This window comes from Cibotium barometz, chromosome 31 (assembly GCF_041138505.1).
Source record: "Cibotium barometz isolate CiBa-2024 chromosome 31, ASM4113850v1, whole genome shotgun sequence".
Taxonomy (NCBI): Eukaryota; Viridiplantae; Streptophyta; class Polypodiopsida; order Cyatheales; family Cibotiaceae; genus Cibotium; species Cibotium barometz.
Window position 1 is genome coordinate 36,231,326 of NC_141076.1, and position 12,608 is coordinate 36,243,933.

Consider the following 12,608-nt stretch of genomic DNA (forward strand, 5'->3'; position numbering starts at 1 on the left):
ACCCATCTACTGGTCACTGGGCTAGAGATGGGAGATCTGCAAAGCATTGCCGCATGGCACATCTGGAGAGCTCGATGCAATGAAGCCATTGAAGGCACCCACACTTTGCTTGTGGAGTCCATCAGGAGCATTTGGCTTGACATCATTCATACCCTCCGCGGATAGTGGGGGAAGCTTCAGGGTGGTTCTAACCGTATGCGGAAGCATTGGGAAGCCTTCTTGAGGCTCTGGCGACATGGTCCTTTTCTCACACATAGTGGTGGTGAGCCCACTTGGCACTACAAACCACCTGTGTGGTTATTCCCTCCCCCACCCCTTGTATAAGATAGCCTTCTCCTCATAGAGCAGCTAGCCGGAGGAGAAGTGCATCCTTCCCCCTTATTTTGTTCCTTGATCCTCGCTCCGTACATGGAGGCGCGTTTGTATCTAGCCTTTGAGGTTGTTTTCTGTTAACTAATAGAAGGTGTCAGAATGCACAGCGGAAATAAGAGAGAACTGTTGTAGAGAACAAAACACAGAAGAGAGAGGAGAGAGAAGCTATATAAACTCTGCTCTATACACAAGATCCGGTACAATGGAGTGTGGGGGGGGGGGGGGGGGGGGAGGGCCAATATATATGGCCCTAGGCTGCTGGTCGGCCAGCCCAAAACAGGCCGGCAGCAGCCCCATATGTTCACGACCAAAAAAAACATCAGTCGGCCAGGAAAGCTCAGTCGGCCAGTACTGAAAACAAGTTGGGTAGCAAATGTCCAGTCGGCCAGCAGAAGACAACAACCGACAGCAAAAAGACAGCCCCCCCCACATCCAGCAAAACTGGGAAAACACCATGGAAAGTGGGGAAAAATGGAGACACCTAACTGGGCGGGCACACCCAGAATAGAGGCCCTAGTGTGTAATGTACAGATAGGAGATGACTGCTAACACCCCCTCTCAGCTCTTGGATGTAGAACCAATCCCAGTGAGCTGGAGTGCTGCCGGAGCATAGCCTCAGGTAGAGACTTCATGAAGAGGTCTGCCGCATTGTCCTCCGTCGAACAATAAACAAGCAAGATGTCACCAGCCAAAATCTTCTCATGAACAAAGTGATATTGTATCTCTATGTGCTTGGTCTGGGCATGGAAGACTGGATTCCTAGCAATAGCTATACAGCTCTGGTTATCGCGATGGATGACCGTTGGCTCCTTTTGTGGAAACCCAATCTCGCCGAGCAACCTCCGTAGCCACATAACCTCGCAAGCAGCACCACAAGCAGCCCGGTACTCTGCCTTTGTAGACGACAAGACAATAGTTGGATGCCTCTTGCTGCTCCATGAAACAGCTCGTGAGCCAAGGGTAAATCCATAACTTGATGTAGATCTCCTCGTATCTGGATCTCCTCCCCAATCCGAGTCACTCCAACCTTGGAGTTTGACTCCATCCGTCGTTCCCCCTCTAGTGTCATAGAAGAGTCCAAGATCCTTCATACCCTACAGATACCGCAAGATCCACAATCTTGCGTCGCAATGAGTCTTCAGAGGCGTTTGCATGAATGAGTTCAACAGCCCTACGGGAAAGCTCAAGTCCAATCTGGTGTTCAGAAACCAAATCAACGAACCAACGAGCCTTCGATACCAAGAGGCATCAACCTGCTCACAAGGATCATTCACTGTAAGCTTAGTGTTCGGGTCCATTGGTGAAGTGATAGGCTTGCAGTTCTCCATTCCAAAGGCCTCAAGCAATTCATGAACATACCGCTGTTGAGAAACAAAGAACCCCCTCTGGGTTTGCCAAATCTCCAATCCCAAGAAGAAGTGGAGTAAGCCTAAGTCGGTCATCTCAAACTCCTTTGACAAGGCAGCCTTAGTCACTGCTTGTGCTCCACATGACCACCAGTGAGAATGAGATCATCCACATAAAGGATAATCAACGTGACCAAACCTCGTTCTCGAAAGAGATACAAACTATCGAGAATCCACTCTCGAGTATCCGTGGGGCGGTCTAACCAACTGCCTCCCTACTCGAAGAAGATGAAGCATCTATGTCCAAAATCTCCAAACGCACAAAGGCTAGAGTCTTGGCAGTTGAGGTTGAAGAATCAACATTCTTCTCAGTACTCCACTTAGGACATTTCCTCCAATAGTGGCCTTTCTCGCTACAATTGTTAGAGGTCCGCTCGGCCTTCAAATTATCACGCTCTGAATCGAGCTTCTTCTCAGAAGACTTCTCTGATGAAGACTTCCATTTACCCTTATTGTTGTTGTTGTTACGGCCTTTCGACTGCTGGCCAGTCAAGGTCTCAAAACCTCCGCCCTGTGGAGGGTTCGTAAAACGCTCTTACTGGTCCAAGACCATAGGCACAAGCTCCTCCCATGTGATGGTGCTAAGCCTGCCATTGGTGATCAAAGAGGAGTAGAAAGCTGAAAGCCATGTCCTCTGAAGATATCTCCTTCCCAGCCTGAAGAACCTCCTGTTGAAGAGCCTGCAACTTGTTGATGTGCTCCTGCATCGTCGAAGACTCTGCAGGATTCATCACCCGCATCTGCACTTGCAAGGAGATTTGCTTCATGGGTGATACCCTGTTATACAAAGAAGCCAAGTGCTGCCAAATTCCTTTGGCTAGCCGCTAGCGTCATATGTTTGATATAATTAATCACCTGTGGTGTGCAATTAAGGAAGATGAAAGAATGCACATGGGCATTGACACGATCCCATAACTGTGCCTAAGCCTCCCGTTCTTTCCGAGTAGAGGGTAAAAGCTCCCCATCCTCCAACTTCGGCCGTGGAACACCAACCACAATGAAATCATCCAAGTCATAAGACTGCAAGACAAACTCCATCATCCCGTCCAACTGTCAATCCACCGGGAATGTGGGGAGAGTAGGGATCTTCAAGTGCTTTTGAGCCATCTCACGCAAGTCTGCCATCTCAAGGGTTCACAAGGTCTTGTGAAGGGAGCATAGTTGTTACGAGGCGCACCTCTAACAGTTCGAGGCATACGACTGCTGATCGAGGCGTCCACCAAAAAAAATTAATATATATATATATATATATATATATTGCTAGTTTGAGTCTTTAGACGAGGGCTTTAAGGGCCCAAGGCAGCCCCTCTCACACACTCTCTCTCCCTCATTCTCTCCCTCCCTCCCTTAAGCCTTTCTCAAGACCCAAAGTTCAAAGTTCAAACTTCAAACACACTAGGATGATGATGTTTTTTATACCCACTTTTGGAGCTCTCTCTATAATCTACCGGTTCATTTCATTTCATTTCATTTTACTTTGTACCCTTGAATCTTGATGATGTATGCAGATGATGAGGATGGACTATTTTGGTCTCATAGGTCATTTTGGCCTTTTGCAGACGTTTAATACAACTTTCTTTCTTTCACACACACAGTCTCTCCCCCCCTCTCATACACACCCTCTCTCTCCCTCCCTCAAGGTTCATACATACACACTCTAGTCTCTCTCTCTCTCAACTTTCACTATATATATTATATCTATCTATCACTATATATATATATATATATATATATATAACAGACGCCTCTAACACGCCTCTAACGTCTCTAAAAAATACGAGTCTTTCGAGGCATGTACCATACCCGCCTCGTACCAAACGCCTCTGACGCCTCTAACAACCTTGGAAGGGAGGGTGGGTGGCAAAAAAAATGAAGAAGAGGCTGCAAATAATATGCAAGGTGACTGTCCAACGGTGATGGCCGCCTTCTACCCGAGGAAAAGCTCAGTCGGCTAGTATTGAAAACAGGTTGGGTAGCAAATGTCCAATCGGCCTCTTCTCAATGTTGCTTAGTATGATGCATACACACATAAAATGTGGATTGATCACACATTGCGCATCTCTGATCATTCGCCGGTATGGCTTGGCCTCTACTTTGTACTTTGGCATGGTTGACAATGACTGTCCATTACCTGACACAAGGCTACTTATGATTAACAACAGTTACTTGTCACATGCTCATTTCGGTGATTTGGTACATACAGCTGCACATCCCCTTGTGATGCATAGGCAAGAGGATATAGATATTGGTTGGTTCAGTTTTGTACAGCAAATGCAGGCTGTGATCCAGGACTATGGTAGATGGTGTATGGTATATGGGGGAGAATAGAAGACAAGTAGAACAAGCCAAAATTGCAGTGTAAGAGTACACTGAAATTAGCCAGCTTAGAGAGCTGAATAATGATGAATAGCAACTGTTAACACAAGCTGAAAATTGCCTCCGCCATAAAATCGTAAACTTAATAAATGGCAAACTAGGGTGAGAGAGAAGCCATTACTTGATAAAAGCTGCTCGTCAAAAACTTCTTTCGAAGGCTTGCATACTTCCAGAGAAAAACAATGCATTGCACGGGTCAAAAGAACATATGGTACTTGGACATGCATTAAAGCTTAGCTTGCGGACGCTTGCAATGAATAGTTTTCTGTCATGTTTGCTGCCCCTCTACCTCTTTCGAGGGAGGCTCTTGATGCGCGAGAACTTTTCTTACAACAAGTTAATCCTGTCATCACACAGAAAGAGGCTAACAACATGAATGAGCCTTTCACAGATGGAGAATTGGATGATGCTATAAAAGGTCTACGCAAATGGAAGTCTCGAGGCTCGGATGCCCTAACTACTTAATGCCTATCATATACAAATTGGTCACCAAGATGCTTGTTAATAGAATAAAGGGTGTCCTACCACTTTTTAGGCCACCTTGGCATGGGCAGGCCTTCCATTGCTACCTGCCCACAGAAACTTGTGGATCAACTGCTGAACCTAACCAATGCACGCCCGAGAGAAGGCCGAGCAAGAAGTAATATACATCATGGTGGCAAGAAGAACCTGGTTTGTTGCCACCACCCGGCCGGCACAGAAGCTTCTTCCGAATGCTTAGAAGAAGAGGGGCTAGCTGCTGCTCTAGGGAGAAATCGATGCCCACCTGGCACCCAAGATAACGGAGGCATGCCCCTCGGGATCCACTGGAAAGCCCCAACTAGACACCAAGTGGGGGCGGGTGGAGAGCCAACCCAAAAACCACATGACTTGTGCTAGTTGATCTGTGCTCTTGATGTGCGACAAGATCTTAATCATGTCTACAAATCTTTGAAGATTCCCCACATCTCCGGATAAGTATGCTGCTATGTTGTCTATGAACTCTTAGTCTAGCAGCTCCTCCTTAGTACGGATGGGGAGACGCAATCCCTGGAGCCCAGTCTTCTGAGCTGAGAGAAAACTGCTCATGGCCTCGACGACAAATAGAAAGAGGTAGGGTGCTAGAGAGCAGCCTTGCCGGACCGAGCAAGAAAGGGGAAATCTATTATCTTTGGCTCCTTGAATGAGAACCTGATAGTGAGAGGCCGAATAAAGTCTGAAAACACCGCAGATCCACTCCTCCGGAGAACCCATCCAAGGCATTGTGCCCTCCAGAAAGCCCTGTCAACTCTATCATAGGCTTTTTCAAAATCCAGAAGGAGCACAATGAGATCTTGTTGCCGCATCTTGGTCGAAGCTTTCGCCTCCCAAAAAGTGAAGATGTTATCGAGAATGCTCTGATCCTGAACAAAACTTGTCTGAGTATTGTGGATCAAATTTAGGAGGAAGTGCTAAAGTGTCCGGATGATGGGCTTGGCCAAAATCTTGTAGGTGGTCCCAAGGAGGGTGATGGGTCTCCAGTGGTGAATCTCCAATCCATCACCACCCTCCTTAGGAATGAAGTGAATTTGACCCTCTAAAAGCCTCTCTGGCATGGTGCATATGGTCATAATTTTGTTGAAGGCTGCTCGAAGGCCGCCTTCCATGAGATCCCCATGACAAAGAAAAAAGGAAACTAGAAGCCCATCAGCTCCCGGGCATTTGCCCCTAGGAAGAGCTGTCAAGGCCTCCCGCAACTCCTCAGTCAATAGGGGAGTCCGGAGCGCGGGGGAAACCACCTCGCGTGTGTGCCGCCAAACCCTCTATCGCGCATCCACCACTTGTGGGGTAATGGGGCACTGATCTGAAAAAATATGTGGCTGTCTCTCACATGGGGGGGACCCAAAACGATAGATCCATCTTGGCCTCACAACCTTCAAATACCATGTCTCCGCATGTGGGGGCCTACAATCTCAAAGAAATCCCCAGTGACTCTATCTCCAGCCTGGGTCCAAAAGGAAGCTCTGGCATGGTATCTGTGCTCCACCCTCCTCTCCTCTATGGATCTGAGCTTTGTATGGGTGGCAACCAACTGACCGGGCTATTTGGGGAACTCTCCTGAAGTCGCTGGAGAGAAGCAAGGCCCCGACAAATGCTCCTCTCCTGCTCACGGAATCCAGCCAATCTACTCTGTGCTACCTACTGCAGTAAACTGTTAATCTCACCAAGGCTTGCATCCAAGGTGCTTGTGGTGGCAGAACCTGAGAGAAAATCCAGGCCCTCCCATATCTGCTCTATCGGGCTGCATAGTTCGGAGTCTTGTATGTCCTATTGCAGGTTTACATCTAGTGTAGTATGGATTTGTCCCTAGAAGACAAATCACTAACAATATAGCAAATGCATTCATAGACATTGAATACACCAAGTATACGCAGCAAGATATTCTCATGATGCAGGTAGACATAGGCAAGGTCTTTGACACAGTGCATTGGGACTTTATAGCTCAGGTAATGGGTAGAATGGGCTTTGGGCCTAGAATGAAAAATGTCATTTTTTGGCTTTACCAAGAGGGAACAACTAAATGCATTTTAGGCGGAGATCTTTCAGCCTCTTAGTGTCTTGGGAAATCTATCCAGCAGGGTTGTTCGCTCAGTGTGCTACTGTACACAATCACGATTCACCCAATGCTCCTCTACATGGACAAACCGACACAAGATGGGTGGCTTCATGGTCTTTCCATGGTAGATGGTACACAGTTTGTGACACATGCATATGCTGATGACTCTTAAGAATACAAGGCTGATGTAAGGGCTCTCAAGAAAGCACCGTCTCTCTATGGTTTGGCTACAATATTGCATGTGAATTTTGAAAAATCCAAGTTGCTTCCTTTGAAAAATTATGATTGGCATCAAATTTTGTGGCCGGGTCAGATCTTGCCACCTAATGAGATAGTCAGGCATTTGGGTTACCCCATTGGTTGGGAGTTGTCCTTGAAGGATGAGACTCAATGGGTGATGGGCAAATTGCATTGTGAAATTGAATATTGGAAATAATCTACGTGGCCTCTACATGTGTGATTGCGGATAGTGCAATCAATTGTAATGGCATATGTGCAGTTTTATCTTCCGCTACTACCTTGGTCGCATAGACAAATTGACAATTTCATGTCTAAAGCAATGGAATGCCTATGGAAAACCAAAGTGGATAGAAAAGGGCTACGTTTGTTGAGGCAAGAGCTTTTATGTTCGCCCAAAATGCATGGTATGCTCAATGTCCTTAATATTCATTATCATATATTGGTAAGGAAGGCCACTCTTCTACTTGATTTTATAGAGCAAGTGAAGCCATGAGCATGTATGTTGGGAGCTATGTGCACTAACATGCGTACAGATGCATTTAGGCATTGGATTATCAATTATGGTGATATAGTCTTTGGGTGTTTCACTGGCCATATTCCGGGCTCTCCATATGCGACTGCTCTTAGTCAAGATTGGCAAGCTATCCTATGCCATCTACAATGGTCCGGTGGGCCTCTGAATCGGGGTAACTCAATGTTGTTGATTATTCATTGGAGCAGGTTATTTGATAGACCACTTGCTTTGTCTCATCCAAGAAGGGCCTACATTGGGGATTCGTCACGTACGTGACATCGTGGATGAAAATGGTCATGTTTAGGCAATGTTATTTGGGGATGCATCACAGGCCAATTTGGGGAGTCCTTTCGGAAATGATGCAACCTTTTCAGCCAGTCGGTCCCAATGCTTGAGGAGGCAGGGTGACTCTGAGATTAGCGTTTTGATAGGAAATTTCCAGGATATACTCGTGTCCCTTTTTACCAATTGTCTGTGGCCGGGGCTAACAGGTTGCTCTAACCGCCCCCATGGATTGAGGATCACGCAAATCGCCTCTGGCATATGTTGAAATAAAGAATTTGGAAGAGCGGATTGCCCCTCAATCAACGATTGTTTCTTTGGAGATGTGTGGTTGGGGTATTCCCAATGGGAACTCTTTTGGCACGGAGGCATATTGTGACTGCATCTTGTAGACGGTGCTCCCATCCTAGAGAGACAGTGCCTCACCTTCTTTGGTATTGCTTGCACTCTCGGGCATAGTTGCACCCGGTTCGCGCACCGCCCGTCAAGTTCGATACGAACGGTTCGGTACGGTTTGAAACGGACGGTGTGCTGGCGGTTCGATACGGATCTCAGGCGATCGTTTTTTTTTTGCTCGTTTATTTTAATGCCCGTTTTTTTTTTGCCGTTTTGTTCGCCGTTTTTTTGGCCATTTTTTATCATTTGGAGAGCCGTTTGTTGGATTTTTAAGTATTTTTTAATGGACCATACCTCCACCGTATTTTTATTTTCAAAATTTAGCAGTGCGTTCCGAGACCGTATTTGAATGTACCGTACCGAATCGAACTTTTCGTACCTGACAACTATGCTCTCGGGATTTTCTTGATGACTTGTTCAGACACCTTTGGGCTCTTTTTCTTGGGAGGCCTTTCAGGTGATTGTTTTGGCTTTCGGGTTGTCTTTCTCCTCCACTACCAACTTATACAAACTTCTTGACTGGACTAGATTTTGGGCATTGTGGACTATCTGCCATGCTTGAAATCAGCTGCTTTTCTCTGGAGATTCATTTCAGCTCTTTGCTTTCTTCCAAAGAGCCCTTTTACAATCCCTTCGAGATTCTCATGAAATCGTAGGGCTTTCCTTTCAGCAACTAGAAGTGTTTTTCCATTGTTTTTGAACTAAGTAAAAGCTGTCCCACTCTGGACAACTATGAATGTACATTGTTTTTTCTAATGAGACAGTGGTTTCACTAAAAAAGTGTGTGTAAATGTGTGAGAATCATTTTGGCTTGCATAACACATGTGCATGTGAACATGGACTATTGCATAGCTAGAGTCAACCCAAAAAGGTCTCACTCTCTCTCATAACTCCACCCAAGATGAATGGAGATTAGAAGACACATTGGAAGATTCTACTTCCGTACCCAAGAAGAAAGTAACCTCATCTCAGCATCTAATCAAGAGAGCGTCACCATGATTGAAATGTGATTCTAAGAAGGGTTAGTCTAAGGTGTGGTCACAAATCTTCATGGACCTTGTGCTCTTATTTTGAAGCTCTTTCTTTCTTGTGTGGATCAATTATTGTAAATGGCATATTATTAAGCATTGTAAATGGATCATGAATTGAGAGTGAGAGTGAGACTCTCTCCGCTGCAGTGGTCTAAGGAGTGGTCACAAATCTTCATGGACCTTGTGCTTTTAGTTTGAAGCTCTTTTTATTATTATATCCTTTTTTGTATGGATCAATTATTGTAAATGGTGTATTATTAAGCGTTGTAAATGGATCATGAATTTAGAGTGAGAATGAGACTCGCTCCGCTGCGGTAGATGGTTTGGCATGCCTTCTGCGGAATAATGTTACTTTTTGTGGAAACTTTTTAGTAACTTTACGGAGTCCATATAAGAGTGAGAGTGAGACAGATCATCCTCTGTAGAGGTAGACCTAGGTAGGACTATTGGAGCTCGGGGGTGATCGGGTGGTATGAACTTTTGCGGAAGCGCCTTACTGTCTTTTGGGATTTATTATATACATACTGTATACATGCTGGGATCATCAAGAACTCTTATACTTTGGAAGTCATTTCATTGTATGTTCATGGAGTATTGCACTATAATGAAGTGAATGAGTAGATAAGGCTTGATGAGTGAGAATTGTTATGTTGGCATATTGTTGATATTTTTCATGTATTTCATTGTGGAAGTGAGCAACCACTGTGACACATATCTACAATGCTCATAAATGTGAAATGGAGTGTGACACAAGATGTTCATAGATCAAGAAGGTTAGAGGAGCAAAACAAGGCTCGGGAGAGCCTTGTGAATTATGCTCTTATGCCAAAAGTACTTAAGATTCATAAATCCACAGGTAACCATGCAAGTCAAATAAAGCCGAGGCACAGCCACCCAGCTCTTAGCTCGATGAATAGCGTCTCGCTTGGCCTGAAGCTATACAAGTCATCTCGAGTTTGTTATTTTTGTTGAGATTTGTTAGGCCCAAGATCCTTCCATAGTTACTGTTTTTCATCGCCCATAAGCGCTTTTTATCCGCCCATATTTTTCATGTATTTTATTGTGGAAGTGAGCAACCATTGTGACACATTTGCACATAAATATGAAATGGAGTGTGACAACACATGTTCATAGATCGAGAAGGTTAGAGGAGCAAAACAAGGCTCAGGAGAGCCTTGTGAATTATGCTTGTGTCAAAAGTACTGGAGTCCGCAGGTAGCCATGCAAGTCAAATAAAGCCCAGGCACAGCCACCCAGCTCTCAGATCGATAAATAGCGTCTTGCTTGGCCTGAAGCATATACAAGTCATCTCGAGTTTGTTATTTTAGTTGAGATTTGTTAGGCCCAAGATCCTCCCGTAATTACTGTTTTTCATCACGTGTAGACGCTTTTTATCCGCCCGTAGGTGATGCCGCTGAGGAAGCACCTTGTGGAGTTTTCAACCCAAGACCTCTTGGTCCTAGGCAAACACCTTCACTACGTGGGCTATCACCTCATTGGCTTGTTGCGTCCCTTCTTACAATCATGTAAGTGAATAATGCTTACAATTTAGAGTTTTCTATTGATTATAATTGGGGCTTTTCTTGCAATTGATGTGAACGTTTATATGCTTAAAAATTTGAGCCTTCTATGTGATGCATTATAACTGAGGATTCTACAAGATTTGGGAGTCATGCAGAAGCAGCCCATGGCCACTAGTCAGAATCTTGTGTTTCATGCTTGCTTGAAACACATTGAAATTCACCATCACTTAGCATGTGAGCTCCTCATTTTTATAGAGGTCGAGATGGTCTATTGCATGATGACATAGATTTGTGTAAATATCTTCACGAAGGCTCTTAGCACGGACCAAATGGAGATGCATCTTAATCAATTGGGCATTGAGCTACAAAGGTAGTTTAGCTTCGGGTGGACATTGAGGGAAAGTGTTGGATATTAATGCTCCGCCGTCATGTTTTATGTTTGGGACTTGGCTAGCTCATGTATGTACAGCCCCCATTATGAGTATGATTTTATGGTTGAGCGGCCCGTGCACTTGATGTCCCATATTCACACACAATGGTGGCCTAGGAGGTGGGATTGTTTACAGATGGCTTAGATAGATTTGGCACACTGCCAAATAGGCTATATGTTGGATTGGGCTGTTATCTTTATAACTGTCCACTCATGGGATTGGTAGAGTTTACTCTTGGACAGCTTGGCCATTGGTTGCGGAGCCTGAACGGATACCAATATGGTTGTGGATAGGTTGTAAAGTTGTGGCAAGAACCATAGGTCTCTTCTAACTAGCAGTTTTGGCTGATGGTGGTGAACGGATATATCCACCTAGTCTGTGCACGAAAGGCAATGGGGACTGAATCTGGTTAATACATACTATTTACATAGCACATTTCAGTCCTTCTATTTACGTGTTATTTGTTGCATCTTTGTTGCACTCTGTCCATCTATTTACATAGTCACCCTCCAATCCATCTACTAATGTGTTATCTGTCTTATTGTCTACTCCATGCTAGCTTCTACTAGCCTCTCATTTATGAGTTTCAGATCAGCCATTGAAGATTCCTTCACAGTAGCACATGGGTCTGGGTGTGGGGCTTAATCATCGATGGTATTCGATCAGGAATACAGTATTGTTCTTCATCTCTGTTACTATTTAAATTTTCTGCTTTGAAAGATCCTATATAGTATCCTCTTACAATTGGCATGTTTCATATCTTTGTTTTTTCAGTTTGAGAACTAAAGTAGTCTAGCGTATTATTGCCGGTACATACTAAAAAGCATGAGTTTTTGTACATAGTTCTTTCATTGTATTAAAAAAGTTTATTTAATGTTCGTTGGTTCAATGAGTACTTCTGTGTGTCCCTACTAAATCCATTTAAAAAATAACATTTTAGATTCCAATAATATTTCAACATAAAGGATAACATGTAATGGTCTCTTTCTTCACATGCAAAAAGCTTTTTGACGTTAACACAAAACCTTAGTCTTTAGGCATAGTCACAATTGGTGGAACTAACTTTCTACTTCATCATTTTGACATATTTAGGATTTGTCTTATAGGCTCAGGAGTAATTTGCTTGATATAATCCACCTATGCAAGGCCTTTTTTTTTGGGAACTCACTTTGGGTCCTTGTAGCTGGTGCAAATTCTTTAATACTGTGGCCTTGGTTTTGATTTTGTGATTGGCTTGGCAGGTGGAAAAATTGTTTCTCCCATGAGTAAGAAGGGCATCCTTCCTTTGGCAATACCTCTCGCAAAAGATACTTCGACAGGTAAGCACTCTAGTAGAAGATAGTTGTATGGTCATGCAACAATGTTAAAAATTTACACATGCGCTACCTAACGTTAAGCCCTTTCACTTTATGACTTGTAAGAATAATTGTTTGGTATTATGAGGATTGCCCTGTATGATTGT

The 12,608-nt window shown here is 44.3% G+C and overlaps 1 protein-coding gene across 2 annotated transcripts in view; it reads left to right on the plus strand.

The window, feature by feature from the left end:
- Positions 1–12,608, plus strand: part of LOC147620809 (protein IN CHLOROPLAST ATPASE BIOGENESIS, chloroplastic-like) — a 62,810-nt gene that overhangs the window by 33,868 nt on the left and 16,334 nt on the right. For both annotated transcript variants that reach the window (XM_086825090.1, XM_086825089.1), the window contains one exon: positions 12,388–12,465. In XM_086825090.1, coding sequence (XP_086681216.1) covers positions 12,388–12,465 — 78 coding nt within the window. The remainder of the gene's footprint in view (positions 1–12,387; positions 12,466–12,608) is intronic.